Source organism: Python bivittatus, unplaced genomic scaffold (assembly GCF_059951505.1).
Source record: "Python bivittatus isolate LINGU-HERP-01145 unplaced genomic scaffold, Pbiv_v1 ctg000020_np1212, whole genome shotgun sequence".
Taxonomy (NCBI): domain Eukaryota; kingdom Metazoa; phylum Chordata; class Lepidosauria; order Squamata; family Pythonidae; genus Python; species Python bivittatus.
In genome coordinates this window covers 59,045,381-59,070,403 of record NW_028277030.1, presented here as the reverse complement: position 1 = coordinate 59,070,403, position 25,023 = coordinate 59,045,381, and the positions used below count along the sequence as shown (strand labels likewise).

General features: G+C 35.9%; 2 protein-coding genes across 16 annotated transcripts in view; one reads left to right on the top strand and one right to left on the bottom strand.

Moving 5' to 3' along the window:
* The window catches only part of SESN1 (sestrin 1), a 59,775-nt gene extending 58,548 nt beyond the window's left edge, over nt 1-1,227 (top strand). For all 7 annotated transcript variants that reach the window (XM_088139206.1, XM_025170398.2, XM_025170400.2 and 4 more), the window contains one exon: nt 372-1,227. In XM_088139206.1, the coding sequence (XP_087995332.1) occupies nt 372-458 (87 nt within the window). In that variant the 3' untranslated portion in view covers nt 459-1,227. The remainder of the gene's footprint in view (nt 1-371) is intronic.
* A 2,348-nt stretch (nt 1,228-3,575) lies between these two features.
* The window catches only part of ARMC2 (armadillo repeat containing 2), a 72,543-nt gene continuing 51,095 nt past the window's right edge, over nt 3,576-25,023 (bottom strand). For 6 of the 9 annotated variants that reach the window (XM_088139153.1, XM_088139150.1, XM_088139158.1 and 3 more), the window contains 10 exons: nt 24,264-24,366; nt 22,087-22,307; nt 19,215-19,360; nt 17,381-17,480; nt 9,977-10,289; nt 8,460-8,582; nt 5,677-5,790; nt 4,968-5,100; nt 4,621-4,781; nt 3,576-4,025 (listed from right to left, as the gene is read on the bottom strand). In XM_088139153.1, the coding sequence (XP_087995279.1) occupies nt 3,907-4,025; nt 4,621-4,781; nt 4,968-5,100; nt 5,677-5,790; nt 8,460-8,582; nt 9,977-10,289; nt 17,381-17,480; nt 19,215-19,360; nt 22,087-22,307; nt 24,264-24,366 (1,533 nt within the window). In that variant the 3' untranslated portion in view covers nt 3,576-3,906. Of the gene's footprint in view, nt 4,026-4,620; nt 4,782-4,967; nt 5,101-5,676; nt 5,791-6,627; nt 6,646-7,816; nt 8,005-8,459; nt 8,583-9,976; nt 10,290-17,380; nt 17,481-19,214; nt 19,361-22,086; nt 22,308-24,263; nt 24,367-25,023 lie in introns of those variants that run through there. The other 3 variants (XR_015795865.1, XM_088139174.1, XM_088139167.1) reach the window with 3 other exon arrangements.

Here is a 25,023-nt window from a genome sequence, read left to right as displayed (position 1 = left end):
TCTTACAAAATGTTTACACTTTCACCAGTCTGTAATGTTTTTGTCTTTACATCACTGCTCTTAGTGGAAATAGCAGCATTAATGAATTTACTTTATTGAAGAAAATGCTGTAGATCCTTATAATTAGAACTATCTTGTCTCATCTGATAACAGTACTTAAAATCATTCCAGGCCTAAAGCAAGGCTCACAGCCTAGTGAGCATTGAACATATAACCATTGTATGGAGGCAGCAGGCCATCTAATTGGCTGTTGCATAGGATCCCTGCCATCTTCAACCATTAGTACACTCATAGAGCATTTCTGCATGCCTTAGAAGAATTCTGTAATACACAAAAGATACTACACCCAATTCCTTTTTGTTTTCTTTAAGGTGCACGTCAATTTGCTTCTCATAGAAGCACGGATGCAAGCTGAACTGCTTTACGCTCTGAGAGCCATTACTCGTTACATGACATGAAAACTTTGGGCAGTAGTGATGGAAGGGGCCGCAGGGGCTGCTTACCAGGGTTTGTTAAGGGGCTTTTCAACCAGCAGTGGCTAAAAGCCATGAAATTATTTGTGCCATAGTGTTTATTATTATTACTACTGCTACTACTAGTATTATTCCAGCTCCTTACTTAATGGATATCACTGCTGATGCTGAGCTTGGTGGTAGGAAGACAGTTGTTCAGAGACACACACAAATGGATTCCAGCCTGCTCCAGTTAGCATAGGAGGCAATGACTTCTGGCAGACAACTAATTACTGAAATCTTTGTGTATTGTCACGAATAGATAAAAATCTGGAAGATAAGAAGATTTTTGCTTTTGATATAAGAATGAATGATGTTTTTATAAAAGTCCTGATGCTGCTGAACTTGCTGGTTAAATGAAGAGACTAGCAATTCCAGTTATTAAGCTAGAAACAAATGTAAACAATGCTATTGTCTGAGCCTACATTGTATGTGATGTTAGAGAAGATCCTTGCTAATAATGCAGAGCTGACCAGGATGTTACACTAACAGTTTTAATTGTAAGAGAATCTTTTGTTGTCTGGACTGGGCTTATTAAGTCAGAGTGAGGCAGGTGAGACTTCAGAGCTGCTTAAAAATCTGCAACTGTGTGAAAAGCTAAATAGATGAGAGTGAGGATGGATAATCTATTTCTCCAGTATTCTTAGAAGCTATCAAAGGTGTGGAAATATTAATTCAGGCATCAAATAGCTTCTCAATAAAGCACTTACTCATTGCTACAGCCTGTCCCTTAGCAGCAGCTTGTGTAGTTAAGAAAATAGCATAACAACAACAAAAAACCCTTAAGTGACTTTGACATACCACTCTGTATGTGTGCGTGCGTGTGTGTGTGTGTGTGTGTGTGTAAAATATATGGGCACTTTTTGTATGAAGTCTGTCAGTATTACTGGATTGTTTAAATAAAAAATAACATTTTCCTCTTTTTTCAGACTTCTTAAAGTAGTATCTTTCATTACAAAATAGAGGAATGAATGCTGTGTCTGGTATGTATTTCTAATTTGTGTTTGAGAGAAAACGACAAAAGTTAAATTGCAATCCTTGACAGTTCAACAGGAAGCATCTGCTATTTCCTTTATTCAAAAATGCAAAGCATATGCTGATCCAAAACATATAAGCCAAATGTGCAGTTTTAAAGTTGGCTTTGACTAAAAATTTCATTCCCTGCTATATGAATTTCATTTGTGAAGTCAAATAACTATTTCACTTTACCAGATTAGCTTATCAATAAATGGACAAGGTTTGTAATCTTATCACATACAGTAAATACATTTGCAATTGTTTAAAAAATAAAAATCTGCATTTATGCTATGAGTTTTTAAAATGCATTTAAATGGGTGGAGAATAAATCTGTTAGCCTGAATCATATCTAAAAATTAATTTTAAAATTGTTGACCTAATGCAATACTAGTTCTATACATTAAAACCTAACCAAATTATTCAACAATGATTGCTGTCTGAATTATATATTAGAACTATTTACCATACTTTATTCCTCAAAACTGTAGTGACCCAAGTACCCATCTTCTAATGGAAAGTTATCCTCTTCTCTATTGTGGCAAATCGTGGAAAAGTGAATTTTTGTAATATATACATATGACTACAGTTCAATAATAGGAGCTATATATTTCTCTTTAAAGAGAACTGAAGACAAGTTAGGGTCTCTTCATGAGGAAGACAAATAGGGTCTCCTTTAAGACAGCCAGGGAGACCATATAGTATCACATTCAGTATTTCTTCTAATAGAGAGACCATAAAACTCTTCCAAAGATCGTAAGCAGAATAATAGAAGGAAAGGTGTTCTTTCAGATGTGCAAGTTGCACCAAAACTGCAAACTGGACTTTGAAGAAGCAGGTTAGAAAGAGTATTGACACTTTTGAACTTTAATGTGGAGAAGATTCCTGAGAATACCATGCATAGTCAACAAAACAAACAAATGGATCATAGAACAAATCAATCCAGAATTCTCACTTGAGGCACAAGTAACTAGCCTCAAATTATCATATTTTGGATATATTATACAGATATTTTCTTGAGAAATCTATATAGCTGAGAATGATGAAAGGAAAGAGAAGACAAGGATGTCTAGCAACATGGTGGATGGATTCAATTACAGTAGCAATGGGTACACTGTTGGAAGACCCGAAGGCCAGACTGAGGACAGATCATCCTGAGGTAGGTTTATGTGGTTGCTAAGAGGTGATATTGACTTGATGGCGCATAATCAAAACTTGCAATATTAAAAAGAATTCCCACTCTCATCAAGAAATATCGTTCTGCAATAAAAGCATTTTAATATAAGAGAAAGACGAGCAAACCTCTGTGAACAAGGATGCCTCTCTTATAGGGAAATCCACAAGAAGACAGGCCATTCCTCAAATAGCAAAGCCACAAAATATTTAAAGTCTGAAAAGGGCCCTGTCTTTATTTTAGAAAAAAATGAATTAAAAATGAGCCAATCTTTAACTAACCAATATATACTAGTTACCAACCTACCTTCCAGCTGCTCTTCAAGAATAGCCCTCCACAGCCACACTGTATGGATGACTGACAAATGAAATCAGAATCAGGAATGGTAATTGCTGGACACTAAACAGTTGTACAAACCACCATACCTGAACATTTAGAAACAGAATATAATCAAGGTGTACTCTCAAATTACAAATCTAATTTATCAAGGACAGTATAATCTTCTACAAAACAGACTGGATCCCAAGTCCTGAGCTAGGCTTTCTACTGACTAACATTACTTCCATCTTGTCTGGATTCAATTTCTGCTTATTCAACCTCATCCAGTGCATTAAACTACTGAGTGCTTTAATGAAATTAGATAATAAGAGCTACTAAAAGTAAGTCTCATTAGCATACTAGCAGTACCATGCTCCAAAGTTCCAGATAGTTTCTTATAACTTTCATATACACAGATGACTGGCCAGATTCTTGTGGACCCTCCATAAATGAATGGCCCTGATACCACGCAACTGTCCCCTCAGCAGTATCCTTTGAATCAAACTCAATGAAGTCAAAAGGACCCATTGCTCATGCAAGACCCATTTTCGTCTTTCCTGGATATCTTGATAACCATGGTACTAATTCTTGCAATCTTTTATAAAACCTTAACTATAAACCATAAAATTATTATAAAGTTAAGTCAAAAAGATACTCAATTCAGATGTAATTAGTTTATTTTCATATTTCCTAAATGCCACTGGAAATTTAAGAAAATATATTCTACAATGAATGTACGTGCTATATAGAAAAATAAAAAAACCTAAAAGGCATTTCTCATGGAAACAACATACTGAAATGTTTTGATGCCAATTTGCAAAAACAGCTGCAGAAGTGCTTTGTGTACTGATTGACTGTATGAAGTATTAGGAGCTCAAGTAATGATTTTCAAGTCTGAATTCTCTGGAGAAGTTTCTGTCCCACAGGTTTGAATTCTGTTTCCCAGTAAAGTTTGTGATACTCTCTTAAGTCACTGTCAAAACTGTACGCCAGTGCCAATTCTTCATCTACAACAAGAGAAGGAATACCTACCAATCAACATTAAATAATAATATACTTAAAACAATGTATGAGTTATTCACACGTGTATTTGGATATATCTGCTACTAACACAGAAAAGAATTAAGAAAAAGAATGTGTGCACAAAAGTATTAAGATAAATTTCCTGAGGGGTTTGGGGTTTTTTTTCCCTGCCTTTGAGTCAGACTTGGCTCCAGCTTACTGCATGAAGTTTTCTAGGCAGCATTTTTGGAAGTGGTTTGCCACTGCCTTCTTCCTGAGGCTGAGAGGGAATGACTAGCCAAAGGTCACCCAGTTGGCTTTCATGCTTAAGGCAGGAATAGAACTCAGGTTTTTCTGCTCCTAGTCCAACACTTTAACCAATAGATCAAACTGGCTCTTAAATTACTGACAGCTTTTTTTTTTTTTTTAAATCAGGTAGTTGGTAATACTAATAATAGTATTACCAAGACTCTGGAAAGACTGCCAATTGGTGAAGAAAATAATGGGCTACATGGGAAAAAAGTCCTGCTATAAGCAACTTCCTATATTTCTTACTTCCATCCATTATGGAAGTATGGTGAGATTGTTTTTACAGCTTACCTAAAAATGACATAAGAAGAACTAGTAGACTGTTTGAATCATCATCTTCAAAGCATGCTTCATTACTTGTAACATTTTCACTGTAGTTCCACAAAGTTTTACATATCAAACAAGCCAGCTGCCAGTCCGTGGGTCCAAAATCTCTCAAACAATCGATTAATCTGTTGTAATAATAGGTGAAAACCAATGTTTGCTTTTTAATTGCTGCTATTAAACCCTTGCAAATCTAGGGTCTTCTATAAAGCCTTGTAGGAAAATAGAAACAATATACTAGATATTTCTTCCCTCCCCAGTGTGAATTTCAATGCCATCTTTGACCTCTGACTCAGCTAGTTTCTAGGACTCACTTTTTAATTCCTCCTTCTTCATTCAAAATACTACGCCTGCTTTTATCCACAGTAAGGTTGAGGAGAACTCCACAGGCTGAAAAGCAGACATCTTGGTGTTTGGCATCAAGCAAAGCAATCATGAACTTGTACACTAGATCACAGAAGAAAAAATTTAGAGAACAAACTTGTTTTTAAGAACAGGTAACTGTATCAGATGCTTGGAATACTGCTCTGCCACTTCTAAAGGACTGAAATACTGACTTCTTTAGCAGTTATCAACTCTCCATGCAATTAATGAAAATGCCACATTTTTCACAGGCTTATCCCAGTAATCACAACATGAAGACTTGGCATGACTTTGAGCACAATTATTCTTTTGATGTCCTTTTAAAAAGTTCCCTGATAGAAAGCTGAACTTGTGCTTGAGATCTTGTAACATTTTGGGCATTTAAATTTTTTAAAATTAAAATGTATGCATTTTAATTTGGAGGCAATCACAGTGTTGTATGAAATGTCATGATGGTACCTGCCCTTGCAAATTCTGCTTAAGTTAAACAGAATATCCTTTTATGACACTTGTCCAAGCATTCTCAAATAGCACTCTTTTTTACATAGATAATTTTAATGACCATTTCTTTTAAGCAAAAACCAACAAGCAACATTTCGTGAATATATGATTTATGTTACTTTATATAACTTAGTCATTTCTAATGGGATAGGAACTCACCTTTTCGCTGTATAATAAAATCACAGATTTCATGGTTTTGAGAAAGATTACCAAAGACCCGAATAGCCTCCAGAATGCCATCCATATGACTGCTCATTAACAGCTTTAAAAGCACTGTATGTAGAAAATATACTGCATTTAATATACTTCAAGGGCAGTAAAGTATGTGTGACAGAAAAGCAAATTAAGCTATGAGTGTACATCATCTTTATTTTCAGCTCTCAGAGTAGAGAGAAAAGTTGCATGTCATGCCCTCAGGTGAAAAGTGCCATGGCGCGTGTGTGTGTATGTATGTGTGTGTGTGTGTGTGTATGTATATATATGTGTGTGTGTATGTATGTGTGTGTGTGTGTATATATATATATAATGCATAGCATAGCATAGCATAGCATAGCATATAGTACAAATGCCTGTGATATTTTTGCCACTTACTGACCAACAGGAGGAACTGTATGACCAATTTTGCTCTTACTGGAATTCATCAGATACATATACACCAAATAAATCAATTTTAGATCTTACAAAAGTATATATAAGCTCTAAATTGATTACAATGGCTACTTGTATCTGATGAGCTCCAGTAAGAATGAAACTGGTCACAAACTACTTCCTGTTGGTCAGTATGTGGCAAATATACCACAGAAGAGCAAGTGCTTCAGACAAAAAGGCTGGTACATGGGATAAAAGGAATGTCACATCAGGGGACTGATTAGTCTACATTTTTGTTACATAAGCCAAGAATAATCAAGCAACATTTTGCTTGCTTTCCTCTCCCCTCCCATGCATCTGACAGACATTTTTTCTGGAAAGTCTCTGAATCAGGAGGGTGCGGTGGGGGATGCATGGGAGCCAGAGAATTTGATCTATCCGCAATGTATGTTTTTTCAGACAGATGGATACAACTGGAAAGAGCGAAGGGATGCTGAGAGAGTGGCCTTTTTATTGCCCATCTTGGCTATAAATTGGGTCCTAGGAAAATGGGAGAAGGTAATGAAAGCATTATTTTGTACTCTAAATAGGCAAGTCTCTAGATCACAAGAGTATTTATATGACAACCAAGAGGAAATATCAATATTTCAATAAAAACAAATAGCACCTATTGGTGAGAAACTTTTGAAAATAAAGCCACTGTATTTTAAGACTTTTGGTAATATAAATACATATTTTAGATTTACATAATTCACTGTTAAACACTGCGTGTAGCATATGACGTGCACTGGTTATAATGAGTGCCTCTGAAGAAGCTCTTTTGACTAGAGACAATTTATCATAACTTTCTGAACTTGATAAGATATACAATTGTATGCAAAAGTCTAGGTACCCTGGTCAAATTGTAACACTAAAAACAGGATACCAGCCTAATGTAGAAGCTAATATCCCACAGTCAATGAAGAAACTGAAGTTGAAAATAGTTGGATATTTCAGCAAGACAATGTTCAAATCAACCTTACTTACAGAAAAGAAAGATTTTGCAATTACTTTCACAGTTCCCAGACATGAATATTATTGAAAATCAATGGGGATCTCAAATGTGCAGTTCATTCAAGGAGACCTAAGAATATTTCTGATCTAGAAACGTTCTACATGGAAGAGTAGGGAAAAGTTCCAAAAGTAAAAACAGAAAGTTTCTTAGCTCACTACCAGAAATGTTTGGAAGCTGTTTTTTCTGCCAAAGGAGGTATTACAAAGTACCAACTGAAAAGGTGTCCAAACTTTTGCATCTGCTATATTTACTGTTTTTTTTTAACTTCAAACCTGTACACAACTGCACACAATAATAAGTATGCACTTAAATTTGCAGAAAGATGTTGTGTTTAACTTTGCACAATGCAGGGGTTATGCCACTTTATTTTTACTTAGGGATTCACTGAAACATACAATTAGACCAGGACTATACATTTGGATATAACTATATACTGTTTGGGGAGCCTGGTTACTGGAAGATCAAAGGAAAAAAGCGTTAAAATATTCTTTAGCTTCCTTTCTACGTTCTGCTGAAACTGCCCTCACAAAAATTATTTTCTCACTTTTAATCTCACTCTCATAAAACTTGACATCTCTCCTGCCTTTCTTCCTTATCTGCTGACAAACTTCCATCAATCTTATTAAATATCTATACAATCTTGGCATTGTTCTTATTTATTCAGGAAGTTATCACTCCTCTAACTGCTAAATCTCTTGTAAACATGACTCCAACTTTTAAAAATTACCGAGTATATCAGAGATGTGGAGCTTGTGCCCTTCCAAAAGATGCTGAACTACAAGTTCTGGCAACTCCAGCCAGCATAGCCAATTGTGAGAGATGCTGGAAGTGCAATTCAGCAATATCTACAAAGACACAAATTCCCTATTAATATATTGTGTATCTGAAAATTTTCTTCAATGAGTTCTCATCTTTGAGTGATACGTACCTTAACTTTCTACGTGTTATAATACTTTTTCATCTATAGAGTCAAAGAGTAATGCTTTACATTAGTCAAACCTTTGGCATAAGTTAGGACCAAAAACAAAAGACAGAAAACTAGTGAAAGGGGTTAATATGCTGATCAACCAATTTACAAAATCAGCATGATCTTCTTTTTAAGGCTAATCAATAAAGGCAACAAAGATTAAGCCAAGTTAGACCAGCTTTATCATTATAAAATTGTCTGAAAAATCATTAAATTAGATAATAAATTCCTTTTTATTATTTTTCACTCACATCTGTAATATTCATAAACAATACTGGTCATTACCATACAACAGAAAGATGAGAGAATAATTAACTTTTAAAATATTCTTACATTCTGCAATATGTAATTTCTTCTCTTGGATTACAGAATTTTTCACTTGATAAAAGGATAAATTGTTGATTGTTGCAGTGGAATTAATAACCAGTTCCTCACATTCCTCAACAGACTTGCACTCTAGTGATTTAGAAGAGAAGACTTAAGCCTTTTGCCAAGATTCTGTTTATGATCATAACTTCAGCAATTCTAGTATAAAAAGCTACACTGACTCCATAAAATGAAGCCATACAATCAAGTGTTGTAATAAAGAATTGGCAACATTTCAATAAAATTCTTATGCTGAATTCAATCTTCTTGCTTGGGGCCATTTCAAAGTACCACGGAAACCATGTCTATTTTATTCAAGTAGATATACACATTCATCATACTGAAGTCCTCCATTGATTGATTATGTGCCATCAAGTCAGTGCTGACTTTTAGTGCCATATAGATTTTTTTCAGGAGAAGTCCTTCATACTATCATCTAAATACATGATATGCCCAGCAAGACCTTGGAAAGCTTTGAAGGAAGCAAAGAAAAACTTTCAAGACAGGCCCCTGCCAATTCCCTTTTCTAATTTCTGATCAGTTAATAATACTGGTACCATATAGATGATGGTCACCATGGTTTTTAAAATGCTCAGAAATTAAAACTGAAAGAATTGCAGGAATGCTGTCTCAAATATAATAGCCTTTATGGGCTACACAATAGTGATGCAGCTAGGTAAATTTAAATCCATCATTTAAATAAGCCAGTTTTTGCAGCATACAACTAACATGTGTTTTCCTCCTACTCATCCCATTGCCATCCCAAGCATTGCTTCTCTATTCCATGCATATTGTGAGGAAGGGGGAAATTGCCAGAGTTTTTTCCAATCTCCAAGTGTGTACAATTTATATTTTAAACTAATTTAAATTCTGACGTGACTACAGAAATAAAATGGAACATCTGTATGTCTTATCCTCACAATAATCAGATTTTAAAAAGATGTCTGGCAATCTGAAGAGCCCAGAGCTATGTAGAGCCCTGGCTCTGAGGCAAGCTCTAGCTGCATACCTGCCCAACAGCCCTGCTTTGATACTAGGGATGTGGATCAAACAGTAAGACACTGAAACTGGAAAAGCAGCCAATGAGCTTGCAGATAAAGAAGGTAGATAATGGGGAACTCTTAACTATGCATATAGTTCTATAGTTCTGAACCTACCAGCCTTTCCCAACCTGGTGCCCTCAAGTTACGTCAGATTTTAACTCCAACTGACATGGGTTGGATTATGCACTGGGCACAAAGAGTACCCAAGAGCCTTTAAAAAATTTCTGGCTCCAGAAATTCACTGATAATAATGCAAATGTCTGTTTATAATTGGGGGAGGTGGGAACAACAATTTTAAGAGTGCCTAGGGCTTTCAGAAAATTTTCTTTTGCCCTGGACATGTGTCACACTAGGAAGTGTGACATAAATTGATGTCAGCCAAATGATTTTGACACTGATGGTTCCTCTTCTACAGATTATATATTCAAAAGCAGTTCTTACCAAGTACTGTAATAAGTAATGCCACAATGTGATGGTTAGTTGCCAAACATGCACCTACATTTGGATGAATGGACAGATTGGCAATCACTCTTATCAGCTTGATGAGAATGTCTTCTGCTTCAGAAGGATGTCTGAGATTTTTCATTTCGCCATCATCTTTCCACAGTTTACCATTAGGATCGGTTTCACAGTGAGTTTGGAAAAGTACTATCAGTGTATTAATGCTTCCTTGCACCTCAAAAAATTGTTCCCGGGCCCGATTGTTCTTTGCTGTTAAATTGCCAAGAATGAAAATGATACGGATAACTAAATCCTGAAATTGAACATAAGAAAGGAAAAGAACTTGCTGCAAATGAAAATAGATAATTTATGAAAAGATAATGAAATTCACTTCTGTTCTTATCGAACTGGATATTCAATAGTTAAACAGTTCATATTTAAAGTACAAAAGTGAACGAATACATAATGCAACCTAGCATGATTTTACTTACGAATCACATCTGCACACACAAATGGCATAAGATATTCCTTACAGTACCACATACGCTAGCAGTATTTTCAGAACATAACTTCCCACAATTCTAAGCACACATTTATAACACTGACTTCAATAAAAGATCTAAATCAAATCTCAGTACCACACCACCCAACTACAAGGTTCTTTGGGAGAATGGTTATATAACCCAGTAATATAGCCATTAATTTATATAAAAGCAACACAGATGTACCCAGTGATTCAATAAATCTATGACAGGGTTGTTTTATTGTGTATTATTGAGGTTGGTGCTGCTGAAAATGTAGGAAATAGACAGGAGATGGGAATTAATTTGCTTTGAGAATAATTTTTTTTTTAAAAAATCTTTATTCATTCCCACTTCTACCTCAGGCAACATTTACAAATAAATGTCATTGTTAGCAAGGTGAAACTTATTGTGAAAACTGGTTCACTTTTCTCTTGAAGTAAGACATAATTCCTCTTCTATTATAATATGTAACATTAACATAAGCATATAAATTATAATTCTTGAGTGATCCCTTTCTGCATAGAAGGATTATGAAGAATATAATAGATGTATCAAGCAACTAATGTATCAGAAGAACGATCTTTATGATGCTCATTGTTTTCTAATACTATTAAAAATTACTGGCTACCAAATGGGAAATTAGAAAACAAGTACTAAACAATGATTAGCTAGGCTTATCATTAATAAGTATTTCATTCTCATCTCAAAAGTTTCCCATCTGTATTTACCCCAAACAACACTTACTAGTAAGAAATTACTACTGACAGAATTAAAGCTTCTTCATTTTCCACATAAGGGAATCTGGTAGGACTTGGGGGTCAGCACAGTCCCATAATTCAGTTCTCAGGACAGATATGAAGAGACACAATAGGACTGGAATAAGTCTCCATATATCTGAATAAGTATTACTAGGAATTGAGCACACACTTTAGCATTACTATTTAATAGAGTGTATTGATACACCCTGGAATAACCCATATTCCACCTTGTGTGCAACAGCACTCTTCTGCAGTAATTTAAAGTAAAAGAGGGACAAGATTCTACTGTTGTATAACTGGCATCCAAAAAGATAATAACAACGAATTTGGTATTAAGAGAGATGTGTGTGTACCTTCTGCAGTTTTCCTGGCAAAGTTTTTCAGAAGTTGTCAGCGGGGACACTGCGACTGACATAAGAATGAGGACCAGTCATAACTACCACTTGTTCAGCACCATTGTAAGTTTGAATGGTTAATGAACCAGTGGTAGTTAAACAAGGACCTCCTTTACCATCAACTTTTAGGTAGGTTAGTGAGGTATAGTTTATCCTTCTTACTAAGTTATATTTTTCAGTATAGCTGACCTGCCTCTCCTGGATAACTTTTTCTTAAACATACAATCTATGGAACTGAATAGATATGGATCACCATGTACTGTAAATGTTAGATGGATAGAGTCTTTGCAGACATGAAGCACCTCATTCATGAGATAGATTAACATGACGACATTACGACAACAACAACAACAGCTTGGAAAGTAAGATAACTAAGTCAAACTGAATGCAACACATATGATTCTGAAATCAATCTCCAATACCCATGAGTCTCAATCAAACCTCCTAAATAATTCCTAATTATTTTTCCTTACTGAGTTTAATCATTCCAACATATCAAGTATCAGATATATCTGCATGTGTCCCACAATAGCCAAGAAAGTAAGCTAAAAAATCAGGGTGCCCATGATTCAGTTTTCAAGAAGAAAAAAAAACTGCTCAAAAAGGTGCTAAAATCAGGGTTAGGTAAGGTTAGAGTAGGAGAGAATGTGTGGGTTGTGACAAGGGAGTGTGGCTGAGGTGCCAGGTTCTTCTGATTTTTTGGTTATTGGTTTTATTGTTTTTGGTTTTTAATGTGTATTTGTGGTTTTATTCCTGATTGTAAGCTGCCCAAAGTTTGGTTTAAGATGGGTGGTAATACAAATATTTTAAATAAATACATAAATAAAACATAAAAGAAAACTTTAATGAATGTAAATTACCTAATACATTTTCAGTTGAAATCTTAGAGAGGCCAACAGGATCATAGGGGAAACTACAGATGTTTGAAACTTTGTTGGGTCTGCATTTAGAAACAAGTTGACTCAATTTACATCTTCCCAACTGCAGTGTAGTTCTCAATATACAGGCAGTCCCCAGGTTAAGAACGTCTAACTTATGGACTTACAAATGGATACTTACGAATGGGCTGCCTATTACTAAAAATGGCAAACAGCATTCTCCTTCCTCGAGTCAACAAACCGCTATTACTGAAAATGGTGGACGGCGTTCTCCTTCCTTGAGCTGACAAACCGCTGAAGCCATGCAATTTTTTCATGAACTGCTGAAGCCGTGCATTTTTAATATACAGCCTGTTTTCAGTACATGAAAACATTGTGTGGCTTCAGCAGTTTGTCAGCTCGAGGAAGGAGAACACCATCTTCCATTTTCAGTAATAGGCAGCCTGTTCGTAAGTATGAGTTCTGACTTACCCACAAATTCAAGTTACAGCAGACTTGGGAACGGAACTTGTTCTTAGCCTGTAGCAATCCTTCACAACATTTTGATAGAACAAAAAATATGTAAAATGTATATTTTAGGGTAAAAAACAGATATTTTGTAAAAAAAAAATTAAAGTGTGTATTTAAATACAAATTTTCATGTTAATTCATTCATCAGTGCAGAACTGATGTATGATTCAGTCAAGGGCTGCAGTGGACAAGATACAGAGAGCAAGGGTGAGATTTCCCATTACTTCTAAGCATTTGGGAGCAATTTTTGCATTCTTTTAGCTCTAAAAGCAGGAAACCACTATGGTGATGATCTGCAACAGCTCCACTGAAATGTTGCCGTTTGGTTAGAGGAAACTACAGACCCAAAGTAACAGTTACGGGGAATGCATGCTACGCCTTGGAGGTTTAGGTTGCCTATCTCATTATAACTTTTTTTTTTTTTGGTGGCTTCAAATCAGTCGACTCCTGGTTTCTTGGCAAGGTTTGCCCTTGCCTCCTCCTTCCCAGGGCTGAGAGAGAGGGACTGGCCCAGGGTCACCCAGCTGGCCTCACGCCTAAGGTGGGACTAGAACTCCCGGTCTCCCGGTTTCTAGCCCCGTGCCTTAACCGCTACACCAAACTGGCTCTCTCAGTATAAATTAGCACATTAAAAATTGACACATAAATAATATATAGCTATGCCAATTTGTAATGAATTGGGATCTTGATCCAGAATTCTGCTATTTCCTTTTTAAAAATGATTCTCACTATTGCTAACTGAATGGTTCATGCTTTAGCAGCTTTCCTACCAATAAAGCAAGTTCTATGCCAAAAAAAAAAATAGTTTTCTACTTCAATATAAAAACAACACAGAATGGCATTATGATTTAATATTTATTCTCTCAGCAAATGTCTTTTTATTATTTGAGTATACTTTCAATTGAGCATTCTTATGATCACTGTCTAAGGCTATGACAAACACAAATTTGAGAGTAAATTACACCGAATGCAACAAGCCCTATTTCCAAGGATTTCCCCAATTACAGCTTAAGCAGTAGTAGGCAACCTGGAGAACTTCGGATGTTTTCAGCTCCAATTTCCACAGCCCCTTGCCTTTGGCCATAGTGCTGGGACTGATGGAAATAACAGTTCCAAATACCTGGACCACACTGGGTTACCGACTTCAAATTTAAAGCAAGCATTAGGCGATATAAATCTGGTTGGTTATTTCTAGCTGATGAAGCCATTACGCCATGTACTGCTGCTATCCCAGCCTATGCACTCAGCTGCTATGTGGTGACTTTGCAACATAGAAACATTACTGACCCAGCTATAGCACTAGCTTATACTGCTTATTCCTGATCCAAATCTTTTAGGGAAAAATTATTTCAAGGATGCCTCAACTGCATATGAAGAAAAGGCAAATTCCTCAACTGTACAGTATGTCCTTTATGTTATTATCCGTTGAATCAGCATTTCTCAACCAGTGGGATGCTGATGGAAGAGAAAACAGTCTAGGTGGGAAGCAGGGTTAGCAATGTGATATAACTACATCCCAATTGTCTAAAGGCTACGAGGTGGACTTGTTTTGTTTTGTTTTTGTTTTTGCCTGCCACAATCAAGAGGCTAGCAGCTATTCTGGCCTGAAATGACAAAGCTTTCAGATCTTCCATAAGCTCACTTGCAAGAAAGTAGAATGGGGGCAATGGGTGATTTAAACAAGCAGCAGCACTTCTCCTCCATGCTGTTGCCCAAAGATCCCTATCCTCAATCTGTTTCTTTCCACCTACAGCTGCTAGAAACAATGTATCCTTCCTCTCACTCCCAGCTTCTCATTTCTTCATGCAAAGCAGCAAATGTTTCCCAAAATGCAATAGTACTACATTGGTCCCTTCTTAGCCTCATTTATTGGCCTTGCCTTTCAACTACTAATGCTTGCTGGTGTTTCAAAGCCATTGCAATAAAATGTACTCCAAACAATATTACAGTTAGTCCTTGCTTAACGACCATTCATTCAGTGACCATTCGAAGTTACAATGGCGGTGAACGAAGGGACTTACGACCCATACCTGAATTTACAGCAATCTTGGCCCTTGGCAATTGGTTCACCCTTATAACCGGTTGCCAAGTGCTCCACGATCATGTGATTGCTATTTGCAATCTTCTCTGCAGCTTCCCAGGAAGCCAGCAGGGAAGGTCACAAGCCGCCTGCCGAGAGGACTCCCTCTCATCTCTGGGGGCTGGCTGAAAAAACTCTATGTAGAAATCAAGCAGGATTTTAGCACAGGGCATTTTCAGCCAGCCCCCACATCTCCATGCACTAAACACCCCCACACAGAGGATTTTCAGCCCCAGAGTGGAGAGGCTTCTGAAGGCTTGGATTTCAGCACAAAGCTTTTTCAGGCAGCCCCCAAAGTTCTGTGCACTAAATATTCCATCCAAAATCCAAGCAGGATTTTTAACCACAGAGGATTTTCAGCCCCAGAGTGGAGAGGCTTCAGAAGCTTCTCCACTGTGGCTGAAAATCCAAGCAGTTCTGAGGCCCTCATGCACCCGACCTGCACCGCACCCCCACACACCTGACCCAACCCTCCCACGCACCCCCACACTCCCTCCCCCACTTGGCAGTACCTGGGACTTGCAGCTTCCTGCAGGCTTCCTCACTGACATTGTGGAAAGCCAGCAGGAAGTTGCCTTGCCTAACAACCAGGACGTTCACTTAACGACAACAACCAGGACTGCCGGGATTGCAGTTGCTAAGTGATGTGGTCACATGATGTTTCGCCTAGCGACCACATCACTTAGTGATGGAAGTTCCGGTCCCAATCATGGTCATTAGGCAAGGACTGCCTGTACTGCAATTCTACATCCTTAAAATAATTCATACAACCAAAGAGCTAGAGACCAACCTCCTGTTCAATTTAAGGGTAGCTTTTTTTTGCGGGGGGGAGGGTGCTTTCATGTCAGTCTTGACTCCGGGTAAATACATGGACAAGTCCATGAAATTTTCATACCAAGTTTGACAGAAAAATAGACAAAACAAATAAGCTTTATAAGAATAAATGCAAAATGGTATCTGGACATACTTACAAGACATACTCAATGGCTTCTAATAGTAATAATAGCAACAACTTGAAATTATGCAACCTTTCTAGATATTTCAATAAGTTAATATGTAAAATAAAGGGCAGTTTAGCAGTGTAAATCAAGGATTCAGCTTCAATGCAAAAGTGGTCCAGGTAAGGGATATTATTGTAATTTCTCATTATCACCATTAAGGGCAACGCATTCATGCTAATACAAATGCCCTTCTATGTGGAGTATAAACGATATTATAAAAATACTGTAGCTGATAAACACTGTTAGATTTGTTGGTTATTTATCATACCTAGCAACAAGTAAGCTCTTGAGATTTCAAAATTTCTGGATTAGGTATTGTAGAAGACAAAAAAATAGAGAAAAATTGATTAGATATTGAAGCCATAAAAATTATTAGATTTTAAAATGGGATGTGTGGCTGAGATTGCAAACACCAAGATTAGGCTGTACTTTGTACTATGATGGTTTAAAGTTTTTCAGCTGAACTATTTTGGGATAGTCTGAGGATACCCTAAAACCATCATAGGACCAGATAAAACCTAAATGCATATTAGCCACTTCATATCTTACATTTTGAATTATCTAATTTCTTAATCATAAACCTATTATTCTATATTATTGCATGAATATTCCTTTTGATTTGAACCTCTGTGCCTACCAGTGCCTGAATATTCTGCAATGATAAATTTTACTAATAAAAAGACATTTCTGTTGACTTTATGAAAATGCAAACACTCAGTTAATAAAGTGGCATAGTAAATGCTAGTGTTATGGACCAGGATTCAGTATGAACTCAATTTAGTAATAGAAAAAAACAAGTTTGATTCTCCTCTGCACATTGTATACACAGCAACACGGTTGAAAGAAATGTTTAATCTGCTCTTATTATTTATTTGGGGTTTTTTTTTTTTAATGCAATCTTACTATTCTAAAAAATCATTCTCTTACTCTTCTTTTTTTCCTTTTAACTTTTCTTTTGTTGTTTATTTATTCCATATTTGGCTAAAGGTTAAATACAGAAGTTCCAGGACCAAGAAACTCTCAACCCCTTAAACCTCTAGATGCCCCTCTATTATTACTCCTCTCTAACGGGAAGGCTTGCATCATCTAAATCTACTGGACCAGGAGCCTTTTCCTAGGTGCCTAAATGGCTGACAACATTCATTTTTATCTGGTAAATACACATGAAATTTGTCTATAAAAACGGACTTACACACATACAACACCACAGATACATCAAAGGATTAAAATATAAAAAACAGGAGATTAAAAAACTGACCTGCTTCGTTGGGTATTTGTTTAGCAGGGCTAAAAATAAGGCATAACTTCTGGAGCAATCTGCCAAAGCTGCACAGCAGTCATTGAAGGAAGAAAGTTTGCTGCATGTTTGAAGCAATAACATATATGAGATTTTCTTCTATGATTTCCACCTACAATCTACATATTTTGTTCTGATTTTAAACATTATTCAGGGTACAAAATGAAGAAGCCAGCATTCTCTATTTTTGTGCAGTTCAATACAAGCAGCAATTACAGAAGCAAATGGCAATGATTCTGATGACTAAAAAATCAAGTCTATTACATGGGAATAATGACAATTAACAGCTGAATTTAAGTTACCACCAAATATAGTAGGTGACCCTCAAACCCGCTACTGCTTCTTTGGGCCCAACTATGATTCCTTGCAGAAACGGAAAAATCTTCAAGCACTTCAACAAGAAAGACAAAGCAGCAGCAAGGGCAAGTGCAGCAGCAGAAAGCATGAGGAAGTGGCAGTTGTAGAAGTGAAGTGATACTTTTATGGGAAGGAAGAAAAGATGTAACAGCAGCAGTGGAGAGAGAAACCAAGATGGCAAGCCTAAGGCCCTGAGCTGTTTGACTAGACTGTTTAGCTATGGAGCAGTCAACTTATGACTCTATCCAGCCTTCAGCGCTGCCTGCTGCCATTGACCACTGCTCCAAGAGACAGATCTCTCTGATCTCCTGACATTCTTTCTTCAAGGGGTCACTCAAGCGACGGAATGTAAGAACTTCTCTGTGGAAAACAAGCAATGCCCCTACTTCATTCCTACAGGGATGCTTTTGATGACCTTTGCACAAACCTTTAAGGGTTAGCAATCATTTAGCAATGTAAATAGTGTTCCAGTTAAAATGGTTTATAACTTAAGGGAAACAATCTATTTTAAATATATATTCAGCTGTTCTAGAAGTACATGTGTAGCCAAGTCCTATTTCTGAGTTATGGTAGATAAATACAAGCTGTTTTGCAAGTGACAATGTGAAAGCCTAGCTATGCTCATGGTGTGTAGCCATGCTGTGTTCCTTTGTATCATGTGGGGCCATAGACATATATGGCTTAGAGCAGGGGTGAATAACTTTAGTAACCAAGGCCATATATATTGCTTGCTCACACATACATATACATCCATTCAAATGGACACTCACATACAGATAATATTCAGCACAAGATATTTCTGGGGGAAGGCAGAACTTAATCCCTTCCCAGTAAATCAACTCAAAATTACTACTTCTGCACCATATCTAACAGTCAAAAAACAATCTTTAACAGGGATACTGGAAGATGGGAAGATCTTATGCTCTTCATTCCTAATGACTGTGATGCAAATTTCTGGTTTCCTTATGCTAAAGTCATCAGAAAATCTGCAATCTTGACCAGGGTTGCTGTAAAGAAGAAGGAAGCAATACTTCCTCCCCTCTTACAGCAATCCTAATGCAGGTTACTGTTTTCCTGCTGCATTAGCAGCAAGGAATAAGTAATCCTTTCCCACTACATTATCTGCCAGCTGGGTGAGAGGAAGAAGTACTGACACTCCTACAAAAACCACAAGTCAAAAAAGAAAATATATTCAAGGGTGCCCAGCAGACTGTGGGTGATCTACTTGTTTTTAGATTGTAGAAGATAGTGTTTTCTTATTCAAAAAAGTGAGCCAGCACAATAGTTCAGGAACTAAACACTATACTGACCCAAAGTATTTCAAGAGAAATATAAACAGTAGCACCATGGGACCACCAACTTCAATAGATAATGAAGCGGCTGTTGAAGAAGTAAAAAGATCTATCCTGTAATTTTTTTAAAAAAATAATGGGATTACCTGAATATTCTGGCCACATTGGTACATATATCTTTGTCACCCATACGTTTCTCCAACATCAGACAGATCTCTGGAATTGCTCCATACTCTAGGAATTTGCACCTTGACTGAGGTAAGTCTACCAAGTTTCGTAAAGTGGCAGTGAGCTGGAAAAATACATTTAAATATGAATTAAACAAACATGATAAACATAATTTTATTATGAGTACCAGATATTTTTGAAAATATAACAAAAACTTGCATAACCCTCCTCTGATGGCAGCAGTATGAAACTCAGTGGTATGGAAAATTTAATTTTAAAAAAAAATTAAATTTAAATTTAAACAGATTATTTAAACTCCAAAATATGAAACAATGATTCAGGCTTGACTGTTAAAAAAAAGATGTATTTGTAAGTCACTTTTTATCTGAAAGCAAAATAATACTTTATTCATTTTTCAGAGTTGAGTAAACTGCTTGCTTCTATCTTTGACTTATTTTCTACTCTCACTTCATAACTGAACAGAACCTACTGGGCTTCAGTTCATCTTTCCCTAGAGCCAACTGACCAAGCACAAATTGAAATTGGCCTGCAAAGTCCCATCAGGACCTTCCTATATCTCTTAACATGAAATCAGCAGGATAAATTGTTGTCTGAGTTCAACTAAGCAATTTTTCTCTATTTCAGAACTCACTATACAGTTTCTTGATGAACAACTGCATGAAATATGGAGTACATGTCCTGGGCCATGTATCACTATTTCTAAAGAAACTGCTTTGCATAGAAAATATAATGCTATTATTTGCCAATATGGAATGGAATTATATAGAAGGAAGTGCATAAGAGGAAAAAAATGCAATTGTACTTGAGCTGAAAATGACAGAAAAAGGACACCGGCCTTCTGTAATGGTTATAAGTCATGGGTGTCAATTCTGTTGATGTACAAGATCTTGTTAAAATTTCTCCTGTCATTTAGACTGAAATAAGAGAGTCCTGGGAAGAAAGAGTGAAGTCACTATTCTTATTTTTTTATGAACCTAGAACTTCTTTGTATTATGAATTTATTGAAAAGAAAATAGATGTTTTTCTCTAAAAACATAAAATTGGAATTTCAATTATTTATTTTGCAGGTGCTATTAATTTGGTATTTTGGCATTAGGTAATTTTAATACCAAATTATTAAGTCATATGGCAAGACACAGTTTTTCTTTATATACATTTGCAAAAAATTGGGCCATTTAATTAGTAAAGACAGTAAGAAATCTTTCAACATTTATTTTTTTAAAACCTGAGGTTTCAGGTTACACATGGTATTGTAAGTCACTGAAAGCCCTCTTAAGAATGTTTTGCCTAATTTCTTAAAACATAACTCCTTTTGTTTGAACCGGCCCTTTCGATATGAGAGCCTGAATAGCAACATTCAAGATAGATAAACGAGGAGAATTTACTCCTATTGTTTTAATCTTACATTTAACTGTTATTAAAATTCAGTAATAAATTGTTCCCAATAACTGTAAGCGAAATCCCCTTCTCCCCCACTACAACATATTAATTACAGATATTGTTGTTCTGGCATTACATCTACTCCTGAATAACAATAATTGTAACATTAACATGTTATTTGGGGAAAAAAATCCAAAACAATATGGAACTTTTTACAAAATACACCAGAAACTGGAACTCTTTTAATGAGAAATTACTAATGACTTCACTAGTCTAATGTAAAGCTAAACAGCTTTAAAAGGTGATATTTGCAGTAATCAGGAACCAATTTCAATGTTTCATGATCAGCCTTACTGGTATAAGAATGTTCTCATCCATTATTAGTCCTAGATGGAACATCTACCTTGCATCTCTTTACTTCAATGATTCTCTATTCCTTTCCTAATTTTCTCTGAAAATTGCCAATCTACTAGCTTCCTTTCACCCCTTAAATAAAGCAAATGGGAAAGACATTTGATGCCCTTTGTTTATAACCTTTTTTCTACTTTGTCACAAGGTAGAGATCACTTATTCCTGCTTTCTGCTCATTCACTGATGTACCATTAGGTTTCTTTAGGGTCTCATAGATTATAATTATCCTAACCTGAGTGTATGATAATCCAATACAAGAACATTTGTGTGTACAGATCTGTGTGTGTGTGTGTGTATGGTGTCAGCTTGCAATTCTGTGAAACTCATGCACTGCCTAGACTATGGTTTTCTATTGTTTTCATTTACCCATGCTAATCACAAACTAGTCACTGCAAGCTTCAAACTTGTATATTCATTCCTTTCTTCTCCTTCACTGTTTTTTCCATTGAAATAATACATAGTTTTTACTACATCTGGGTTAAGTTTGGATGTACTTACTTTAGCTTTGCTAAACTTAATTAAGTTTCTCATGTATCTCTGAAGTTGACTCTTATGCATGAAGAGTACAATCCTACAAAATTTAATTTGAAATAAATATGGCTGGTTTACACATCACTCCAAACCAAAACACAAATTATCTGGTTTTGGCCTACCACGCTGCATGAAGCCAGCCATTGTAGACTCCAAACTATGTTTGATGGATGATTTCAGCCAACTGTAGCTTATTTGGCAATATTAAGCCAAAACAAAATTAACAAAATTGTAGCTTTGCACAAACTCTCAATGAAATCATAATTGTACATTGATCAGTAATGCTAGTAGCATCTTCCTCAATCTTGGTGCCTTCCAGACGCATGAATGTCAGTTCCAAGCATTCCCCAGTCAGCAAGATCATAGATGAGAATTCTACACTGATATCCACCCATCTGGATGACAACCACATTCAGGAAGACTGTTCTAAATACATGAAGAATTAATCTAGCAAGGTTTAGACTAACTCTGAATTTTACTTGATTGAAATAAAAACGTAATTCTGACCTGGACCAAGAGATGTCCTGAACTGGAAAATCGAGCATCATCTTCATTAATTTCATTAATCAGTTTCATTACTTGCAGCAGGACTTCAATAGCTCCCTTGTTGACCATTTCATTAATGAGCCTTGCATTGCCAGAAATAAATTTTATAGCACCAGTACAATAGAGAAAAGCTTCAGTATTTGTTTGCAAATCTTCAGTTCTCAGAATCTCCAGCAGAGAGTCTATGGAAAAAATTAACATGATGTGAATCTTCCTGTCTGGTGCAATTCCTTTTCACAGAATGAGGTTTATTTCATCCAGCCCTTTTCTGTTAAAGGAACTGTTAAATAAAGTAGTAATAATCCATTATTTGTTGTACACAAAATCAAAATAGCATAAAACTGATCAAATAAATAATATTGCATTTTTATTTATTTTTTTGAAATAATCTAGAGCTTTTAACTATAATAGGCAGTATTTATTCAATGAAACTGCAAGGACAGTTGCCCAAAATTTACTAACTGCCACCCCAATAACTCAGGTAAGGCGCAAGGAACAGAAATAGCTGAGGAAATTTGTTGAAGGGAAGGAACTTGCAACAGCTGAACTTCCATTTACATAAGCTACCTCTGGCTATTTTTTCCATGGTAAATATGTGAGCATATCCCAAATCCCAGGCCTGAACTGAAAGCTCCCCAATGCCCAGGAAAGAGTTTCTGATGGGGATGAAGCAATGGACGTTTCCCTTATGCAATATAGCCCTCAATGATTGTAAGAAGCTCCTTTTTTAAAGAAGGAAATCAGCACATAAGTTATTTTGCTTAAATGGAGGTTGCATATAATGGAAAGTCTTGGTCAATTTGTATGACGAGAATGAACACATATCTTCAATCCAGCATTTTAAATCAGGTGTAGCAGAGTCTATCAGAGTAAAACAATCTTTTTAGCTACAGAGCACACATGGTAAATTCTGAGTTCTTTATACTTCAATAGATTCCAAATTTTCAGTATATAATTTAATAGTACAATAATTGTATTTCTCCTCCCAGCATCATATTGACAACCTTATGAACATTAAACTAAAACTATGTAATTGTAGAACAAGCTCCAAATATATGTGTTAGTTTCCTTTCATAATATTACACTTCTAACATATAGAGATTGAGACCCAATCCTTGCTAAACATTCTCTGGATTGTCCTATAAACACAAAAATGTTTCCTTGAATCAGTCACACATTAAGATGACAGGATACAAATTTAACACATTTCTTAAATTCTAGCCTATTGTTTTGGTAAGAGAGGATATTTCACCTTTGTTCCAAGTTGCTTGCAAGTTTTCTGTATCTTTTTAGTACTGTTTGTGCATAAATATTAACTATATATTTGAGAACCTCCAAATTATTTTCAATTATAGTAACAGTTTAGGAGTTTCATATGTCACTAATGCTTTGGGACCATATTGTAAAGTCAAAATTGTTTTAATTAGCAGTTTTAGAGAATCCAAATGCTTCTTGCAATACATCCAATGTTTTAAGAGTCTGATTAACAATAATCTGATCCAAAGTGTTACCATTTTTTTTGCCCCAAAATTCCAGATGAAAGAATTATGAGTAATGTATAAGCAAAGCATCAATATCTCGTGCAAGTTATGATAAAACTTAAGTTTCCCTCCCATTCACCATTTAAATATGTATTGCATCCTTTGATGCAGGAAAAACATGCGACTTATAGCAAATCAGGAGGCAAGTTCCTGTCAGGATATCATGGGAGAGGGAGTCCAACAGTACCTTTCTAATTGTGTCCATAATGGTTTTTGGAATACATTACTTAGATTCCATGAAGAAATAGAGATCAAAGTATAAGCCTGGTGATAAAACTTGGTTTTCATTTGTATATATATTTTTCTTGGATTCCAGATGTAATTTTTATGTCCAGTTCCTACTCAGTAATAATATTTGTATTTCTGATTACCTCATATTAATTATGTTCATTAGCTTCAAAAAAAATTAACATGCTTAGGATTGGACAAATCAGAAAGAGAAAAAACCATTAACATCAAAATGCAGATTGAAATCATATTTACATCGAATATTTGGTTTTTACATATTTCCACACACATAATAGCAATATATTATCTTTTCCAAATTATAAAAGACATAGAATTACTACTCAGTCATAGAATAGTGTATGTACATACCCAGTATTTGGTCATTCTGAATAAGGGAATCATTTTTTTCATTTCTGCTGATTTTAAATACTAGTTTGCAAACATTAAGCAGATTCTTCCCACTCACTTTCAGCTGTAAGGAAGTATGGCAAAAGAGAATATATATCAAATAACTACACCTTACGTTTCAGCTGCTCTTTTAAGAGCAGATATGCAACACAACTCTCATATTCTGTACATGCTGCACTTAACTGAAACTAGAAACATCTGCAGCCTTATCATAGCTTTCAAATCTATTCCAACACAAGTACTCAAATAAGAGCTTCCATATCAATCATCAATGTATGACAGCCATTTATCAGATCCAAGATTACTGGAGGCATAAAAATCTACATGAAAGGAAGTGAAAAAAATGTTTAATAGAGTCTTAGGAAGCGTCCTCCATTTGTACACCAACTCCAGCATTCAGTACTAGATCATATAAAACAGAGCTTCCTGTTACATCGAATATAGTGAAGTGTGATTTAATGCTGATTTCTCAAAGGATCTAAAACTATTTGCAAGATGCTGGTTAGTTTAGTGACATTAAACCCGAGTTTCCCATACTGGATGCATTTGGGTAGTTCTGACTGAAATAGTGCTGCATCAGACATTACATTATAGGAAGTAAAATGTAATCAGTGTTATCCGCCCAGATGTATTGTGCACCATACACATACAGAGAATCTGAATTTCCTTGATGAATAGATTTTCCCTTCACTTGAATCAAACACACCATTCTGAATTTGTG